Here is a 21271-nt window from a genome sequence, read left to right as displayed (position 1 = left end):
GTCTATTGTAACTTTTTAATCATTTGTGTAAGAATGTATCAGGGAACAGCGTCAAATGTTTTATTGATTATCATTGCCATTAGCACAGAGCTAGATTGGAGGTTGTGGTTTGTTGAAGTCATGCACAATGTTTTCCATGGGGTCCATGTGCAGTATAGGGGTAGGGTGATTGGGTCAAAAGCCATGCCATATTCTGGTTGATTCTCTCATGCATCCTGCTTCAAGGAGTTTGGATAAGGATGAAAATAGATATATAGGATTATAGGAGGAAGGGTAGGAAGGGAGTTTGTAGGGCTTTAGGATGGTCAGTATGTTGGCAAGTTTCCAGGCGTTTGGGGCATTATTGTGTAAGCCAGGAGTGGTTTAAGGTGTCTTTAAGTGCTTGTGTTGCTTTTGGGCCAAAGTGTTTTACGTAGAACTTCGACATTTTATCAGATCCACTTGCAATGGAGTTTTTTTTAAGGCTTTAACTGCATACTGAATGTGAGGGGATGTGAAGGGTGGATGAGCAGTTGCATCAGGGTGCAATTTGTGTACCTCTTTCATGGCTGTACCGTTTAAGGGTGTGGTTGGAGTATGGCTAATTTTTGAGTGGTGTGTCGTATGTTTCTGTGGTCCTGAAGAAAGGGCGTGTTGTTCCTGTCAGTTAAAAGTGCTTCATGAGAGCGGGTTGGACTGGTTTAGCATGTGTGGAGTTTTCTCTTGCGTTCCCCACAGTTGGTTGCTGTTCATCTGTAGTCTACAGTCCAGTCATTAAGTTAATGATGGTGTAGTTTGCAGTTTGAATCTGTTCTGTTGCTTGTCCTGTTAGCGAGCAGATCTGTCAGAGCGGGTTTCCTTGTGACGTCTGCAGTTTGTTGGGAGAAAGTTAGTTACTTATATGTCTCTGTCTTTGAGGTAGGTGCATGCTGACTTGCCTAGTGGTGTTAATGTAAAGTGAGATGGCATGATATGGGAATGGGGAGCTAAAAAGATTAAGTGTTAGAGTCTGAAGTCGATGAACTGTATGTATGTATGTTGGCCAGTCTGCTTTCCTATGTTTTATGTATATTTTTTCTATGGCCTTTTGAGTGGGATGGGGTTGTTGGATCGTTATCCGGATGGATTAGGGGTTAGAGAGGAGATCATGTTGAATGCAGTGTTCGAGTGCAGATAATGACGTTTGTTGAGGTTAGCTGTTGAAAGCTGTTGTTTGGACGTCTGGCTGTGTGGGTGTGTAAAATGTGGATGTTGAAGGGATGCAGTTGGTTTAAGAGCAGTCAGCTCCGTAATCTTAGTTGCTAGTACTGAGCCGTACAGTACGGTGGGCATTATAATCTCCAAATGCGTAGGTGTTGGGTGTGTTGGTCAAGTTTAAGTGCTCTCCCTCCTTTTTTTTATTACAAGCACAACTTTAGGTTTATCTTTACTTTATCAGACCTACAAAGGATAATTATAATATATCACATGTACTTAGTTAACTATATCAAGTATCACACCATGCCACATGTCTTTCCATATGTGTAATGTCACATGTCCACATCTTGCTCTATGACATGTGCTTACATTACTATATCACTTGTCTCTTCATATGTAAGATACATATGTGCGCAGTTTACTATATGGCATGTGGACAGCTTAATATATGACAAGTCTTCCCAGGCGTGTAATACCACATCACAACTGCACAGCTTACTATATCAGACGTGCGCAGCTTACTATATCAGATGTGCACAGCTTACTCTATAACATATTCACAGCTTACTGCATTATATGTACTTGCTATACCAATGATATCAGTGATACAGTAAGCTGTGCAGCTTACTGTATCACTCGTCTTTTCCATCTGTGAACAGCAGTCATGTCTACAGTAATTTGCATAGTCCTCCACTTATCAAGCAGTGTCAGTCATTCTCAGAGACACCAAAGTGGCCAACGTTCCTCATCCTTCTTTGTATCTCTGTGTCATGCTATTCACCTGGCTTCATACATCTGTCACATGCTCTCCTGGGTCTGAAGCCTTTTCCACAAGTGTGCCTCACAATCTGAATGTCACTGGTGCCTCCAGGTGCTCACATCATTCCCTCCGTCGTCTACAGGAAAGCGGACGTGCCCCTTCAACTCGGGTGGAGAGTTAGAGCGGCGCTGCGGCCAAAGTCCCGAGCCTCCTGCCGGGTTTTCGGCCTGGGGCCACCCCTTGGTCGTACACCAAGACGAAACGCTCCTACAGGTAAGGACTCGTGATCTAGGGCGACCTTGCTGCTGATTCGGTGCTTTATCTATCTATCTATCTATCCATCTATCCTTAGAGTAAGGTGACATCCACCTACAATTCCTGCCTTGTGCTCTATGACTTAAGTTAATCTGTTCTCGACGGATGTCCAGTACGAAGGGATGAGTTGTGTAGTTGACTACACTTTCCCTTTTGTGCTGCGTTTTTCTTTACGAAAGATATATCCCCGGGACCCGTGTCTTGATGTGTTCACGTCAGCATATAGTATGTGAAGGATGTCAAGGTGCCCTGAAGAATTTTCAAGTCAGCCAACAACAAAGATTCTCATGAAATGGCTACAGAAACTGTTGCAAGACGAGATCAAGATGAGGAGGGGATGGGTTGACGAAGACAAGAGACAGCTGGTGAAACCTCAGATAAGGAAGAGATGGGTAGACGTGGACAAGAGACAGCTGGTAAAATCTCGGGTAGGCGAAGTCAAGATAGGACAAAGAATTACCAAATCACAAGAAACTTATGATGAAACTGCTGCCAGACAAGATGGAAATCCGTGCAGTCAGAAATCGCCTGTAAGAAATGACACAAAATACGTGAAAATCAGGGTTTTTGCGGCTTTTCACCATCATCTCCACCCCAAAACTTACTTTTCTTATTCGGCGTTCATAACTTTCACAAAGGACGGATGGGTACCTCAGCTAGTAAAGCTACATTTTAGTAAACCTGACGGATAAGTTTTCATGCACGGTGCATCACCTCTTAACATGGTAATGACGTATTCATGTCTCTAAATGACCACTCAGAGTTCCCCTGACGGGTAGGTGAAGCAAAGAGATACGTTGCAGTGCAGGTGTGAGAATGAGTACAGGTATCCAGCTCTACACATCCACCACAAACCACAACAGATCAACATTTTTCACATGGACCACATGCACTAAAGAGCCTCTCGTGCAGAACTGTAACGCTTCACAACACAGAGATACATTGTGTCACCCAGGCATCACACACGCGTCTACTACACAAAGCACTAGGAGTACATTTGTACAAGCAAGTAAGTCACAAGAGGTACACTGGACTACACCACTGTCTGTGCAACCACACATTCTTCCAAGTACACAGAACTTAGGTAGAGAGAATGGATTAATGTACTAAGTGTATTGTTGAATTTGTATCTGTTATTTGGCTTGAGATGTAACTGTGTATCACATCTTTGCCTGTACTGTGACCCGCTGTACCACTTCCCTTTCAAGATGCGTGAGACCTTACAATATATTACAACCCTCTCCCGTTGAGAACCACATCATCTACTTCTTATCATCTCTCTCGTTAAATGTTTGTCCTTTTTCTCGACCATTTTTCTTCCATTTCACCTGCAGTACAGAATCACATTGGCCTGCAGGATCTGAGAGATGTTATAGATGTTGCTTTTGTCCCAGGTCTACTACTCCGAAGATACAAGGAATGCTCAACACATGTATTCTACATGCAGCCCGTGGCGGGAGTGCTACAGGGATCGCACAGGAGGGATCAAGTGTCTGGACGGAGGATCCTTCTGGACAAATATAATGAGAGGTACAATCTGAAGCCCAAACATGCATCAGGGTGTAAGGCATGCACGGGATAGTGAATTGGAGAGATCTGGTATACAGGGTGCGACGTGCTAGGGCATATGAAGTGGTCGGTTTCCCACATGGCAAATGTGTGCACAATTCTATCACTGCATTCCTAACAGTTCATGGGGACAGACGGCACAAGTACACCACACTTCTTGACCCAGAATTTGTATTTGATATTGCGTCAGACCGGCAGAGCAACACCTGGGTTACAGTACGACTATAAGTCAGAACAACACCTGGATAAAGTACAACAACGCATCAGGACAACACCTGGGTTACAGTACAACTACATACCAGAACGACACCTGGATTAAAGTACAACTTCACGTCAGGACAACACCCGAATTACAGTACACTTCACGTCACAGCGACACCTGGGATACAGTGCAACTACACGTCAGAACAACCCCTGGGTTACAGTACAACTACACGTTAGGACAACACCTGGGTTACAGTACAACATTACAATGCTGCATAACCACAGGTTCATTCCTCACCTCTCTTACCGCCGCACCGTGTTTCCTTGCGGTCGGCTGGTTCCCTCACAGGGCCCCATTTACCGTTCCGCCATATTGTTTTCAATGTTGAAGGCTGCAGTCATGGACAAAAGTCCACATCAAGGTAGGGCCTTAACTGAAATAGAGAGAAAATTATGAAACGGAAAAAGAAAAGACAAGGGAAAGTATTTATGAATTTTTGAGGAGGTGAAAGACTTGTCTTTTGAAATGTGTCAGGTCATAGGTACTGGGAAAGACATGAGATGATAGTTTTCCAAAGCCTCGACGCGTAGGGAAAGAAGTAGGCATTAAAAACGGCCCACCTTTGCCGATGGACACACAGTAATCATGTGACGCAGCAGCTTGCCGAGTGGTCTAGCGAGTGATGGGGGCACACAAGCAGCCAGCTCTCGGGAGCATAAACCAAATTAATGCCTACACAAGAGGGAAAGTGAACCAACATTGCGGCGTAGGGCAAGGGGGTCAAGTTTGAAAGTTAGTCTGGGACAGTTTATGAGTCGAACCGCTTTCGACTCGACTCTGTGAGAGCAGTACTCCATACAAGGACGAATCAATTCTTTGTATGTACGAAGGAATTGCTCAGAAGAGAAGTTTCGACATCTAAACAGGACACCCAGTTTTTTAGAGGCAGATTTAGCTATTTCCGTAATGTGGGGTTTCCAAGAAAGATTGTATATTACAGTAATACCAAGTATGTTCATTGAGTCGAGAGGTGGAATTACAGAACCGTTAAAGGTGAAAGTTGTGAGTTTTCCCTTACTTTAATGTGTTATATGTGGATTATTTTTTTCCGAGTATTTTCTGTTTATGTTTTCGTTTTCATATCATATCCAAGTTTTATCTCGTTATGTAGATTCCTGGTGATGCCTCTGTGAAGGCGAAAGGCTTGATTGAAATAAATGGATACCTATGGACAACCGGTTTTTGAGCACCCATCTAATGGTGGGATAATAGTGAGAAAGTTGGAGAATATAAGATTAATAAATGGAAGTAAGGGGAGTGGGGGAGGAATGGGATGTATTTAGGGAATCAGTGATGGATTGCGCAAAAGATGCTTGTGGCAGGAGAAGAGTGGGAGGTGGGTTGATTAGAAAGGGTAGTGAGTGGTGGGATGAAGAAGTAAGAGTATTAGTGAAAGAGAAGAGAGAAGCATTTGGACGATTTTTGCAGGGAAAAAATGCAATTGAGTGGGAGATGTATAAAAGAAAGAGACAGGAGGTCAAGAGAAAGGTGCAAGAGGTGAAAAAAAGGGCAAATGAGAGTTGGGGTGAGAGAGTATCATTAAATTTTAGGGAGGATAAAAAGATGTTCTGGAAGGAGGTAAATAAAGTGCGTAAGACAAGGGAGCAAATGGGAACTTCAGTGAAGGGTGCAAATGGGGAGTAGTGGTGATGTGAGAAGGAGATGGAGTGAGTATTTTTGAAGGTTTGTTGAATGTGTTTGATGATAGAGTGGCAGATATAGGGTGTTTTGGTCGAGGTGGTGTGCAAAGTGAGAGGGTTAGGGAAAATGATTTGGTAAACAGAGAAGAGGTAGTAAAAGCTTTGCGGAAGATGAAAGCCGGCAAGGCAGCAGGTTTGGATGGTATTGCAGTGGAATTTATTAAAAAAGGGGGTGACTGTATTGTTGACTGGTTGGTAAGGTTATTTAATGTATGCATGACTCATGGTGAGGTGCCTGAGGATTGGCGGAATGCGTGCATAGTGCCATTGTACAAAGGCAAAGGGGATAAGAGTGAGTGCTCAAATTACAGAGGTATAAGTTTGTTGAGTATTCCTGGTAAATTATATGGGAGGGTATTGATTGAGAGGGTGAAGGCATGTACAGAGCATCAGATTGGGGAAGAGCAGTGTGGTTTCAGAAGTGGTAGAGGATGTGTGGATCAGGTGTTTGCTTTGAAGAATGTATGTGAGAAATACTTAGAAAAGCAAATGGATTTGTATGTAGCATTTATGGATCTGGAGAAGGCATATGATAGAGTTGATAGAGATGCTCTGTGGAAGGTATTAAGAATATATGGTGTGGGAGGCAAGTTGTTAGAAGCAGTGAAAAGTTTTTATCGAGGATGTAAGGCATGTGTACGTGTAGGAAGAGAGGAAAGTGATTGGTTCTCAGTGAATGTAGGTTTGCGGCAGGGGTGTGTGATGTCTCCATGGTTGTTTAATTTGTTTATGGATGGGGTTGTTAGGGAGGTGAATGCAAGAGTTTTGGAAAGAGGGGCAAGTATGAAGTCTATTGGGGATGAGAGAGCTTGGGAAGTGAGTCAGTTGTTGTTCGCTGATGATACAGCGCTGGTGGCTGATTCATGTGAGAAACTGCAGAAGCTGGTGACTGAGTTTGGTAAAGTGTGTGAAAGAAGAAAGTTAAGAGTAAATGTGAATAAGAGCAAGGTTATTAGGTACAGTAGGGTTGAGGGTCAAGTCAATTGGGAGGTGAGTTTGAATGGAGAAAAACTGGAGGAAGTGAAGTGTTTTAGATATCTGGGAGTGGATCTGGCAGCGGATGGAACCATGGAAGCGGAAGTGGATCATAGGGTGGGGGAGGGGGCGAAAATTCTGGGAGCCTGAAGAAAGTGTGGAAGTCGAGAACATTATCTCGGAAAGCAAAAATGGGTATGTTTGAAGGAATAGTGGTTCCAACAATGTTGTATGGTTGCGAGGCGTGGGACTATGGATAGAGTTGTGCGCAGGAGGATGGATGTGCTGGAAATGAGATGTTTGAGGACAATGTGTGGTGTGAGGTGGTTTGATCGAGTAAGTAACGTAAGGGTAAGAGAGATGTGTGGAAATAAAAAGAGCGTGGTTGAGAGAGCAGAAGAGGGTGTTTTGAAATGGTTTGGGCACATGGAGAGAATGAGTGAGGAAAGATTGACCAAGAGGATATATGTGTCGGAGGTGGAGGGAACGAGGAGAAGAGGGAGACCAAATTGGAGGTGGAAAGATGGAGTGAAAAAGATTTTGTGTGATCGGGGCCTGAACATGCAGGAGGGTGAAAGGAGGGCAAGGAATAGAGTGAATTGGAGCGATGTGGTATACCGGGGTTGACGTGCTGTCAGTGGATTGAATCAAGGCATGTGAAGCGTCTGGGGTAAACCATGGAAAGCTGTGTAGGTATGTATATTTGCGTGTGGAGGTATGTATATACATGTGTATGGGGGTGGGTTGGGCCATTTCTTTCGTCTGTTTCCTTGCGCTACCTCGCAAACGCGGGAGACAGCGACAAAGCAAAAAGAAAAAAGGAAAAAAAAAAAGATTAATAAATAAATATACTGTCGTTTTCTGTTCTCTATGCATTAGGTAAAAATTGCTCCCAGCTTACACCATATATATATATATATATATATATATATATATATATATATATATATATATATATATATATATATATATATATATATATATATATATATTTATTCTATTTTGCTTTGTCGATGTCTCCCGCGTTAGCGAGGTAGCACAAGCAAACAGACAAAAGAATGGCCCAACCCACCCACATACACATGTATATACATACACGTCCACACACGCAAATATACATACCTATACATCTCAATGTACACATATATATATACACACAGACATATACATATATACACGTGTACATAATTCATACTGTCTGCCTTTATTTATTTCCATCGCCACCCCGCCACACATGGAATAACAACCCCCTCCCCCCCCATGTGTGCAAGGTAGCGCTAGGAAAAGACAACAAAGGCCGCATTCGTTCACACTCAAGTCTCTAAGTGTCATGTAATAATACACCGAAACCACAGCTCCCTCTCCACATCCAGGCCCCACAGAACTTTCCATGGTTTACCCCAGACGCTTCACATGCCCTCGTTCAATCCATTGACAGCACGTTGACCCCGGTATACCACATCGTTCCAATTCACTCTATTCCTTGCACGCCTTTCACCCTCCTGCATGTTCAGGCCCCGACCAGTCAAAATCTTTTTCACTCCATCTTTCCACCTCCAATTTGGTCTCCCACATCTCTTCGTTCCCTCCACCTCTGACACATATATCCTGACACGTAAATATATATATTTGCTTTGTCGCTGTCTCCCGCGTTAACGAGGTAGCGCAAGGAAACAAACGAAAGGATGGCCCAACCCACCCACATACACATGTGTGTATATATATATATATATATATATATATATATATATATATATATATATATATATATATATATATATATATACATGAAACACTTTTCGTGTTTCATTTTCCCAGCGGACTCATAGGAATATCTTGATCATGCGCAAAATTGTGATCCTTTCCAATATATATATATATATATATATATATATATATATATATATATATATATATATATATATATATATATATATATATATATATATATATATATCTTTTGTTTCCCATTTTAGAAAGTTAAAAAATACAAGGAGGGGAGGATTTCTGGCCCCCCGCTCCCGTCCCCTCTAGTCGCCTTCACATGCCCTGATTCAATGCACTGACAGCACGTCAACCCCGGTATACCACATCGATCCAATTCACTCTATTCCTTGCCCTCCTTTCACCCTCCTGCATGTTCAGGCCCCGATCACACAAAATCTTTTTCAATCCATCTTTCCACCTTCAATTTGGTCTCCCACTTCTCCTCGTTCCCTGCACCTCTGACACATATATCCTCTTGGTCAATCTTTCCTCACTCATTCTCTCCATGTGCCCAAACCATTTCAAAACACCCTCTTCCGCTCTCTCAACCACGCTCTTTTTATTTCCACACATCTCTCTTACCCTTACATTACTCACTCGATCAAACCACCTCACACAACACATTGTCCTCAAACATCTCATTTCCAGCACATTCACCCTCCTGCGCACAACTCTATCCATAGCCCACGCCTCGCAACCATACAACATTGTTGGAACCGCTATTCCTTCAAACATACCCATTTTTGTTTTCCGAGGTAATGTTCTCGACTTCCACACATTCGACTTCCACACAAATATATATATATATATATATATATATATATATATATATATATATATATATATATATATATATATATATCTTTTTCTTTATCATACTATTCGCCATTTCCCGCGTTAGCAAGGTAGCATTAAGAACAGAGGACTGGACCAGACCTTTAAGGGAATATCCTTATCTGGCCCCCTTCTCTGTTCCTTTTTTTTGAAAAAAAAACCGTAAGGGCTGTTGGACATGAGAAGTATAAAGTGTATAATTGTGATTACAGTGTTGTATTGTTGCAGGAGAAGATTGCCCAGATGGCATAGGATTCCTTGGTACCTGTTATGTTCTGCTGAGCACCGCTGCTGATCACTTTAAGGTGAGAAGAGGACCCATTTTATTTTCTTAGACTCGTACCAAACTCTGTAAGAACACAAACACACACACACACACACAGACACACACAGACACACACAGACACAGACAGACACAGACAGACAGACAGACAGACAGACAGACAGACACACACACACACACACACACACACACACACACACACACACACACACACACACACACACATCGAATACCCATGTAAGTCGCCCACTTTAGTGAATCAAATTCTCTCTTTTAGGGCTTTTTAATGAGACTGAGTGGTTGACTTTGGGGAAGTAAACAAGTGTAGCTAAGTGTTTACTCTATGAAAGCGTAGCTTTGACTTGACAAAAGGGAGCAAGATTTAGTGTAACTAAAAGGCAAAAGTGTCACTGTTTACAGTTACTGGTTGTACATATTCAGTAAGAAAGGGGTAAGAAAGAAGAAACGCTATATTTAAAGATTGCTGTAGACTCTAGAATTGCCAGATACAATTTTGATGACGAAGGAGAGACGAATTGGTAGTCATAATCAAAACGTAAGGAGATAACGTTTAACTTGGAGTTATCAAGCCTGGTGGTACTCAGGTAAGCAAAGAAACTAAAAGATAAGGAAAAATTCAGAGATATTACTCAAAATTGATAAATCAAAGTAAGGGAGGGAGAAAAGCAAAGAATATAGCTAGACGACAAAACCTGGAGACTCCAAATGAGGCAAGAAGATGGAGCAGCCTAGAAAGCACCACAGAAGAGGGAGGAGTGTTGGGGAAGTATGTCAGACTGAAGGGCATGTATTCAAGCACTGATGGATGTATTGTAATTGGCATAGAGCTGGAGTTCAAGGATCGTATAAGAGAAAGCACACCTGATGTTAAGGTCTTGGAAACAAAGATTCCTACGGAGATAAAATCTCACCTACACTGCTCAGATGGGTACATGTTGGTAAGGAGGACAGAGAAGGCAAATAAAGAAGAGCATTGATCCTCTTGATAAAATATAGTCTCTCCAAGAAGTGGTGGAGGATGGCCCATTCAGGCAATACATGATGGTAGGAGAAATAGGAAGGAAGACGTGTAGTGTTAATGTTATACAATCCTCGAATGAATTTCTGCGATTCGGAGCGAATTCAAAATAATAGCAATAGAGGAATATCTGTGGAGGAACAATTAGAATGCTGCATAAATTAGTAAAACTGTAAAGAGACAGACGAGGAAAGTTTGGGTTCGTATGGTGATACGGAGTCATGGAGACAAGTGTTTAGAGTGTATGCAGAAAATATCCTGTACCAGCAGACCTTAACAACCCAGTCGCGTTGTACCCCTCATCTGATTATGCTACACGTAACGTCACTGATCTATCCTAATTGGTAATACTAAGAACTTTCAATATGTTCCCAGGTAACTTTAAATCACATCCTATAATCAACCAGATTACTATGAAAGGATTATTAAGAAACGATAACGTTCCCTCTTTCCACACATTCTTCATCGCTTCCAAAACCTTCGCCCCTCCCCCACCCTATAACTTGCTTCCGCTTCCATGGTTCCATCCGCTGTTAAATCCACTCCCATATATCTAAAACACTTCACCTCCTCCAATTTTTCTCCGCTCAAACTCACATCCCACCTAACTTGTCCTTCAACCCTGCTGAACCTAATAACTTGCTCTTTTTCACATTTACTCTCAACTTTCTCGTTTCATCTGATTTGCTGAGCCAAATTCGAGCGTTACCAGCATGACGTAAGATTAACTACTTCCCTCTCTCTCCCCACAGTCTCTTAAAACGTGCTTTGACAAGAGACTCGTGCCGGTGATGCCATCGAACTGGCGGCAACATTACTTCCTGCAGAGGCTGGCGGCGAGCACCGACCGCTTCTTCTTGGGTTACAGAGCGGGCAACAGTTTCAAGCCGGTCAGTAGCAAAGTATTAGAGTATTTCTGAACTTTCCTTCTAGTTCTTTAAGCCAGCCAGCTAGGATCCACTTGTGGACGTTGATCCATGATTTAGGTGACATAGGTGACATAAGAACAAGAGTCGAAATTGGTGTTAGAACATTGGATTCAGTCGCTCACAATTATCGGAAATAATCATCGAGACTATCTTAGTGTCTTCAATATACTGCATTCATACATGCGGTAACAGCTGCATTGTAACTTCTGCACGCGAAATGGATCCTAGGTTCAGTAATCTCATCGAACTGATGCAGTTAATGCTCTGATTTTGTCATTCCTGAGAGCTGAACACGACTGAATTCTAATCAGAGATTTAGCAGGTCTCATAGTGAATCTTTGACCCGCCTTTGACTCTGAATATTTTCCTAAACTCTACAGTTGATATTTTCGTGCAAGATGTTATTCTATCTTAAAGGAAAGACATAGTTGACAGAAAACTGTAAGAGAACGATAGTTGTTCATACTATCTTTTCTCATCTTCATTCACTGAATTTTCTTAATACTATCAAATTTCTCAAGTGCTGATATCATGATCTGGTAATGCAAATGGCTGCAATATATATAAATCCATCTTGGTAACCGATACTGCACGTTTCTCGCGAGTAGATATTTACGTACTGAAGGCAGATGAGTTATAGGATGAACAGAATATGAATGTTCAAGTGCTCTCACTCTCTTCCAGCCTGCTACCTACAACCCAGTCAACCTGGAGGGAAAAGAGGCGATGTGCATCGCCTGGGGCTCCTCGACAGATGACTTCGAGGACAGCACCTGGCAGTTTGTGGGCTGTAAGAAGCAGCTCCCCGCCGTAGTCTGCCAAGTTTATGGTAGGAGAGAGAGAGTGTGTGCGTTAGATAGTTAATAGATACTCAAACCAAAGAGACCCAAGATCCAAACAAGGTGGTCTAGCGTTAACACTATCTTGAAAAAACTGCAGTCCCTTAAAAGCAGTGGAAGAAAAGGATACTAAAGTAAAGGCTTTCTCCCCATCCTCCGCTAAACTCTGGCACACGCCGGACGGAAACGGGTAGAACAATACCTTGCTGAAATACATATGCCTGTAGGAATTCTTTATAGAAAAGTCATAAGGTAGAATAAACATGAATATGTCATGCATCCCATCACCAACGACATGAATCCTTTAATTTTCTGTTTATGAAGACAATAGTAAGGGTAAATTTGAGCTCCAGCCTCACGACTTGCCATGCCTATGTTATTCCTGATGTTGGAGAATGACACAGTAATTCTTAATTACTCTCTCAAAGCAGGTAACATGGGTTAATCAATGTTAGTATGTTACTGAAGCATGGCCAGGGCGAGATAAATGGCTGAGAAGGTAGCATGTTATACCACGGCGTTATAACGACAAATTGAATGAACTGTTCGGTATCGAAGAGTGACAAGTGATGTTCAAGCCTACTTTTGAAGATATTAATATTAGGTGTCGCTCTGAGCAACGTTTTCTAGGAGATCATTCCACGCATCAGTGATGTCGTTGGTAAAGAAATATTTCTTACAGTCCAGATTAACTCGGTGACCTCGAAGTTTTAGTCCATTTTCTTTCGTCGGTAGTGTTGGAGCTACTGTAAAGATATTTTCAATATCGACGTTGCTGAATTGTTTAAGTATTTCAAAACATTCTATCGATTTGCCCCGGAGGCACCACTTGCTTAGGAAGACAAACTTGATTCTCGGTCTCTCCTTATATGGTTTGTTACGCAAGGAAGGAGCCAATTTAATTGCTTTTCGCTGCTCTGCTTCCTTGCTTAAGTAGGTGGGAAGGAACTGCACTGCATATCCAAGATCTGATCTAACTAGAGTTAAGTTTAGTGGCAATATTACATCCTTTCTCATGTTCTTCTACTTTCTTTATATAAATCATAACATCCTATTTACTTTCTTGGCATCTTCATTGCAATGCTGGGGAATTTGAAGTTACTGAAGAGTGTGGCCAATAGATCTCTTGCACTAGGGGTGTCCTTTATCTTGTGGCTCATCAGTTCATAAAACTTTTTTGTTGAAGTTTCCTACTTGTAACAGCTGACATTTATTGATGTAAAATGGCATTTGCCATTTACTACACCATTCAACGACTTTATCTATCCTCTTGCAATCTTAGTCTATCTTCTTCAGTTATCATGGTATTGTCGATCTTTGTGTCATCTGCAATATGGACACTGGGTTATTTAGCCCTATGTCAATATCGTTAATGTAAATGATGAAAAGTGTAGGCCCAAGTACGGGTCCCTGGGGGACTCCACTATTAACGAGTGACCACGATGATGATTCCCCATTCATAACGACTCTGCTTCCCATCACGTAACCAGGCTTCTCTCCAATTTCCTGTGCAACCAGTAACCCCCCAAGGCCCGGACTTGATGCATCAAGTTAACGTGAATGCTTTCTGGAAGTCGAGGAATATTATATCTATCGCTTTGGTCTCGTCGTGGGTATTGAATAATGTATGATAAAATTCAAGGAGGTTTGTAAGGCATGATCTACGTCTTCTAAACACATGCTGTGTATTATTGATCAGGCTGTGTTGTTACAGGTAGGCTACGATTGTATCTCATATACTTGATCTGAGGCAAATGGTATGGCAATTGCCAAGCAATTTGCGGTCTCCCTCTTTGTATATAGGGTGTGACATCCGTCAGTCTCCAGTCTTGTGGGACTATATCTTCCTAAGCGATTTATTAGAAATGTAGGCTAACTGTCTGGTGATTTCGTGTTTGACGTTCATAACTAATTCTTATGAGTCTTTCGTGTGCGTTAGTGCTTCTTTATTCATGATGGTAAACTATTATATCGCGTGAGTGCTGTTTACTGCCGTTGCTTTTTCTAGCATAGATACAGAACTAAAAGAGACTTGTTCAAGGTTGTAGCCAGGCTTTTATCGTCCACAAAGGGTTCCCCGTTCTGGTTTTCTCTAGGTCCTATTCCACTCCTTATTTGTTTCTTATTATTGATATGTCTATGAAATCTTTTAGGATCTCTATTACAATCTCTTGCAATACTCGCCTCGTATTCTCTCTTGGCTTATTTGATCAGATCTTCCACTTGCCTTCTGATTATGTTATATTACGTTGCACAGTTTGGGTCATTGTCTGGTTTCTTAATCTTATAGAATTTATTTTTGCGCCGTATAGCTCTTGCAATATATTGGGAGTTCCACTGAAGATTGTCGTTGGTTTTATTGTTTATGTCGTGCACTGGACTAAGTATGACTTGAATGATGCATAAACTGACGCTTAAAACTGGCCCATAATTCCTCTGGGCATGAACCAACAAGGGTGAGACTCTAATGCGTCGCGCAGCCCGTTATAATCTGCCCCTTTAAAGTTAAGGGTAATAGGACTGGCTTTAGGGAAGTCGGTTATGTTAAGTCGAACCTAACCATGTTATGGTCACATGTGCTTAGATGTTCTCCAACATGGGTATTACTTACTGAGAACTCCTGGGAAGTGAGGACAAAATCAAGTATGTTAGCTCCCCTCGTAGGCGTGGTGACGGTTTGGTGGAGAAAATTGTCTTCGACGAAGATGATGGTCAAGCAGATTTACTTTCTACCCCTGAGATAGGTTGCCAGTTGATTTCTGGAAGATTCAAATCCCCCAAGAATGACCGAGACTTTAACCTGTATTGCTCGCTGTTAACTCTCGTACATGAGTGTTAACATCTGCTGACTGACTAATTAAAGTTTGGAAGATTCTGTGCTAATGTGAACACACACACAAGTGTTCGACAGCGGCAGATGTTGTAGTCTGAATTTCGATGGGGTTTAGGTAAGATTTTACATACAGTGTAGTTCCATCTCCTCAACCGTCTCTCTCCCTTACAAATAATGTGTAGTCTGATAGATTGTACTCGAAAATCAAAGCTTTTTTTTTTTTTGTGTGTGTGTGTGTTCAGAATTATTTCTGTTAGACTGATGATATCAACGTGTTCACAATGCAATTCCGCCATTTCGTTTCGGATGGAGTTCATATTCAAGTAGTAGTGTGATTTGGTGACCAGCTAGCTATTTCTAGACCGAGGTGTGATGAGCCCCCATGATCTGCATCCTTGACGTCACTGTCTGGTAGGGTGGGAAGGGGATTCGATCTGACTTCCCTCGTGTGACATATTGTTTGATTTGTACCGGTAACTCCGGCAAGTTTATTGTACACCCATGCTCATCCTGTGAATGGTAGCGCAAATGAATTGCAGAGATCACAAAGGGTCTTGCTCATGGACGTGAGACGAAGGATATTCGATTACTAATAATCGAATAGTCATTTCCCTATTAGGCGCGAGCATAGCCGAGTGGTTAGAGTATCAGCAACCACGCAAACGGTGCCGGGTTCGAATCCTTGCTGTTTTAGGGCATTATGTGTTCTATGAAAAGTGCGCTTCCACATGCACTCTCTCTTTCACCCTCCTGCATGTTCAGGCCCCGATCACACAAAATCTTTTTCACTCCATCTTTCCACCTCCAATTTGGTCTCCCTCTTTTCCTCGTTCCCTCCACCTCCGACACATATATCCTCTTGGTCAATCTTTCCTCACTCATTCTCTCCATGTGCCCAAACCACTTCAAAACACCCTCTTCTGCTCTCTCAACCATGCTCTTTTTATTTCCACACATCTCTCTTACCCTTACGTTACTCACTCGATCAAACCACCTCACACCACACATTGTCCTCAAACATCTCATTTCCAGCACATCCATCCTCCTGCGCACAACTCTATCCATAGCCCACGCCTCGCAACCATACAACATTGTTGGAACCCCTATTCCTTCAAACATACCCATTTTTGCTTTCCGAGATAATGTTCTCGACTTCCACACATTCTTCAAGGCCTCCAGAATTTTCGCCCCCTCCCCCACCCTATGATCCACTTCCGCTTCCATGGTTCCATCCGCTGCCAGATCCACTCTCAGATATCTAAAACACTTCACTTCCTCCAGTTTTTCTCCATTCAAACTCACCTCCCAATTGACTTGACCCTCAACCCTACTGTACCTAATAACCTTGCTCTTATTCACATTTACTCTTAACTTTCTTCTTCCACACACTTTACCAAACTCAGTCACCAGCTTCTGCAGTTTCTCACATGAATCAGCCACCAGCGCTGTATCATCATCGAACAACAACTGACTCACTTCCCAAGCTCTCTCATCCCCAACAGACTTCATACTTGCCCCTCTTTCCAAAACTCTTGCATTTACCTCCCTAACAACCCCATCCATAAACAAATTAAACAACCATGGAGACATCACACACCCCTGCCGCAAACCTACATTCACTGAGAACCAATCACTTTCCTCTCTTCCTACACGTACACATGCCTTACATCCTCGATAAAAACTTTTCACTGCTTCTAACAACTTTCCTCCCACACCATATATTCTTAATACCTTCCACAGAGCATCTCTATCAACTCTATCATATGCCTTCTCCAGATCCATAAATGCTACATACAAATCCATTTGCTTTTCTAAGTATTTCTCACATACATTCTTCAAAGCAAACACCTGATCCACACATCCTCTACCACTTCTGAAACCACACTGCTCTTCCCCAATCTGATGCTCTGTACATGCCTTCACCCTCTCAATCAATACCCTCCCATATAATTTACCAGGAATACTCAACAAACTTATACCTCTGTAATTTGAGCACTCACCTTTGTCCCCTTTGCCTTTGTACAATGGCACTATGCACGCATTCCGCCAATCCTCAGGCACCTCACCATGAGTCATACATACATTAAATAACCTTACCAACCAGTCAACAATACAGTATATATATATATATATATATATATATATATATATATATATATATATATATATATATATATATATATATATATATATATATATATATATATATATATATATGTATATATATATATATATATACGATCAAAGTGCACAGGAACGTGCACCTTCATAGAACATACAAACCTCCATAATACTAATCACATAATACCCTCAAACAGCCAGGACCCGAACCCAAGGACCTTTTGCATGGTAGTCGGGAAGGCTGATACTGGGCTATGCTATATATAAATATCATTATTATTATCCACGGCATTTCTGCAGTTACTCAGTTTCTTGAAAATATTTACTATAAATTTCGGAGCCTTTCTTATTTCAGATGGGTGAATGCAACTCCTCTATAATTCCTCATTCAACGTACACGTTTCGCTTATGCATAAGGCACATTCAGAGGAAAGCAAATTACCTTTTCATCGTAGGAAGTTGGCGACTGAACTAAAGGCCAGTCCCGGGAGGCAGCATATAAGTCGAGTGCAGAGGAACTGGGTTGGGAGACGGGTGAGGAGAAACATGGGAGGTATCCAGATGTTACCCCGACCCATGGTCAGGTGCTCCTCCCTCACTCATTAGCCTAATTCTCTCAGATCTCGTGGGGCTGGTATGGGGAGGGTTCGCTGCAGTAGGTGACACTGATGGCGGCTGCTCTACGTCGCCTGTGTATGTATATCTCGAAAATCTTCTCTGGGGGTTCGATTCTTCGTATTTTCTGGCCCTGAAAGGCATGATCTTTCGGCTCTTTGTTTTTCTTCCTGGTCTGCTTCGCGTATGAGGCTAATACCTTTGACGTCTTGTATGTACTTCTGGTGACTTTCTCTTCAAATACTTTATGTTCCTTGTTTCCTTCTGTGCGATTTCGTCTTTTCTTCGTTTGCATTCCAGATTATCTGGAACTGATGCAAGTGCTCACTGTCCATCTCAATGCATCCCAGTGCACATTGCGCACTTAGTCGGTATTGATATATTCCCCAGGTGAAACGTTTCATTTATCACACATCGTAATAAATCTCAATTAAACACAAGCGAGTTTTTCTCTGCCTCTGTAATTACCACAGCTGCTGCACCACTTAGCTTTTTGACTAGGCTGCGTACACACCAAACGAGTCGAGTCGAGAGTCATCAGTCATTTGACCCGAGTCAGAATGACTCATTTCCATTCACAATGAAAGAGTCAAGAAGAATCACATTTGTCAGTATGGTGTTAGGTGTCAGGGAGTATAGCCTCTTGTTGTATTACATGACATGTTGTGGATTCGTCGGCGAAGAAAAAGGTGCAGGAACTGAACACCAAGAGACCAGAGTTTGGTGATTGTAGTCATTTGTTTCTTGATCTCCTAAATAATCCAGACACATTCTACAGTTTTTTCAGAATGACAACAGAAAACTTCAAGAAGCTAGTCGATATAACAGGCATGTCTAACTACAGACGTCCCATTATATAAAGAATAGCCATATTTCTAAGGTAAGGTTTGTATTTGATTTCAGACATAATATTGATAGGTAGTATTTGATTTCAGACATAATACTGAGAGGTAGTATTTGATTTCAGACTTATACTGAGAGGTAGTATTAGATTTCAGACATAATATTGACAGGTAGTATTTGATTTCAGACATGATACTGAGAGGTAGTATTTGATGTCATACATGATATAAACAGGTAAAGTAATATTTAAAGGATAATGCTGACAAAACTCTATGAAGCATTATGTTGAAAAAATGAACAAAAAAATGATTCTAGATACTGTAACCGAGATACACCTCAAAGATAAGGATAGTCTGAATATCGAGTATTTGGGTTGGAGGACCCGAGTGATGGTGTCATTGAGTAAGTATTCTGCTGCCTCTAGTAATTGCCCTGTACATGAGGGCCTGGGCAGATGAGAACAACTCCCTTCGAAAACTTTGATGGAATTCAAGTTTGTTTATACATAGTTATCAGCAGGTGGTGATAGCTGCTTCATCATAGGTGATACACTCGGTAGAAAGAGGTGGTCTGGGTCAGTCTACTCACTACTGCTAGTTTCCTCTCAGTTCTCCCAGGAAACGCATTTCGCATTTCATGTATTAACTTTGCCAGGTTTCTTTGTGGCTTTTCGTTCAGCAGAGGCTGATGAGGGATGACTAGTAGACTCGACTTGTTTGGTGTGAATGCAGCCATAGTAAAGCTTTACATTAAGTTACACTTAAACTCGAGTCAAATGACTCTGGTGACTCGACTCGACCCGACTCGTTTGGTGTGTACGCAGGCTAATCAAAAAGCTAAGTGGTGCAGCACCTGTGGTAATTACAGAGGCGGGGAAAAACTCGCGTGTGCTTAATTGAGGTTTAGTACGATGTTATAAATGAAACGTCTCACCTGCGGAATATATCAATACCGACTAAGTGCGCAATGCACACTAGGATGCATTGGGATGGAGAGTGCGCATTGCATCGGTTCCTCAGTGGCTTTAGGGGTTCTATTATATACTGGACAATTCATCAGTTTTCTTGTTTTCATGTGATTTGGTCTCTGTGGGATCCTGCTGTCCATAACATCGACTCTGATGGGGACGTTCGAGCGATTTTGATGCCGGAATGAACTGAAAAATGATGGCTCTCGCCCTTTGAATGTCTGCTGGCAATTCCACCCATACCACATCGTTATATCACTCGTGTGTTATATCTCCTGTAGTCTAATCTCGCTTCTCTCTTCTTTGCTTCCATGTTGCTCCAGTGATGCTGAAGGAGATTATATTTCATGAAGATTTAGTTTCTTTGGTAACGTAGAAATCTGAAGAACGTATGGTTCATGTGGTGAGTCCTTGAAGGTGCTTTCCACGATCGTCGTATATAAGACACATAAAGTTACAAATTAATCCATACTGTAAGTGGTATAGGTATAATTAGAATCAATGATGACGGAATATACCAACAGTCAATAATGTTACAGTTCTAATCAATCAAACAGCGAGAATATATGGGATATATTGATGGTCATATATTTTGCATGGTCGCCAAACACCGTTAGATATCTAAAGTATTACGGCAGGTCACTTTTTTTTTTTCGCAAGGTCAGATATTTCGCTTGACACCAGAATCAAAAGCAGCCCAGGACCCTTCTTGTCTCTCCTAAGCTCTATACACACACACACACACACACACACACACACACACACCTCCATTAGATGACCGTGTTATGCCTGACTGTTTTCATTATCACTGTAATGATTCAGCTCTGCAGTAGCCATGTATAGTAGCAATACACTTTAAAGATGATAGAAAACGCGATACGAATAATATCAACTAAACTTGTCATAAGACAAGACCTGGAGAATTTCCGAATATATTCGACGATAATTTTACAAAGCTAAGATTATGACTGTACTTCCATCCATGGGGATAAGGGAATGATATGTTTTCAAGATGATAACATAAACACCAGCACAGCAACATTCCACTGAAGCATATATGAATAATTAACAGGTTCAGTCAGAAATCAAAAGAAACTAGGAAGAAGATAAAGAAATTACCAAAGGCCCCACAGACCTTTCCATGGTTTACCCAAGACGTCTCGCATCCCTGGTTCAGGCCACTGACAGCACGTCGACCCCAGTTCACTCTATTAAGTCCACGCCTTTCGCCCTCACGAACGTCAGGCTTCGACCACTCAAAATCTTTTTCACTCTCTCCTTCCACTTCCAGTTTTGTCTCCCGCTTCTAGTTCCCTCCCTTTATGATACATATATCCTCTTTGTCCACCTTTCCTCATTCAACCTCTCCATATGTCCAGACAGTTTCAGTCACCAACTTCCGCATTTTCCCACTCGAATCAACCACCAGTGCTGTACAACA

The 21271-nt window shown here is 41.8% G+C and overlaps 1 protein-coding gene across 1 annotated transcript in view; it reads left to right on the top strand.

The window, feature by feature from the left end:
• Nucleotides 1-21271, top strand: part of LOC139757108 (uncharacterized) — a 120910-nt gene that overhangs the window by 58869 nt on the left and 40770 nt on the right. The window contains exons 15-19 of the mRNA XM_071677201.1: nucleotides 2079-2209; nucleotides 3646-3781; nucleotides 9590-9666; nucleotides 11436-11573; nucleotides 12297-12441. Coding sequence (XP_071533302.1) covers nucleotides 2079-2209; nucleotides 3646-3781; nucleotides 9590-9666; nucleotides 11436-11573; nucleotides 12297-12441 — 627 coding nt within the window. The remainder of the gene's footprint in view (nucleotides 1-2078; nucleotides 2210-3645; nucleotides 3782-9589; nucleotides 9667-11435; nucleotides 11574-12296; nucleotides 12442-21271) is intronic.

The sequence above is a fragment of the Panulirus ornatus genome, chromosome 24 (genome assembly GCF_036320965.1).
Source record: "Panulirus ornatus isolate Po-2019 chromosome 24, ASM3632096v1, whole genome shotgun sequence".
Classification (NCBI taxonomy): Eukaryota; Metazoa; Arthropoda; class Malacostraca; order Decapoda; family Palinuridae; genus Panulirus; species Panulirus ornatus.
The sequence above is the reverse complement of the archived record's forward strand: the minus strand, read 5'-3'. Positions and strand labels throughout refer to the sequence as shown.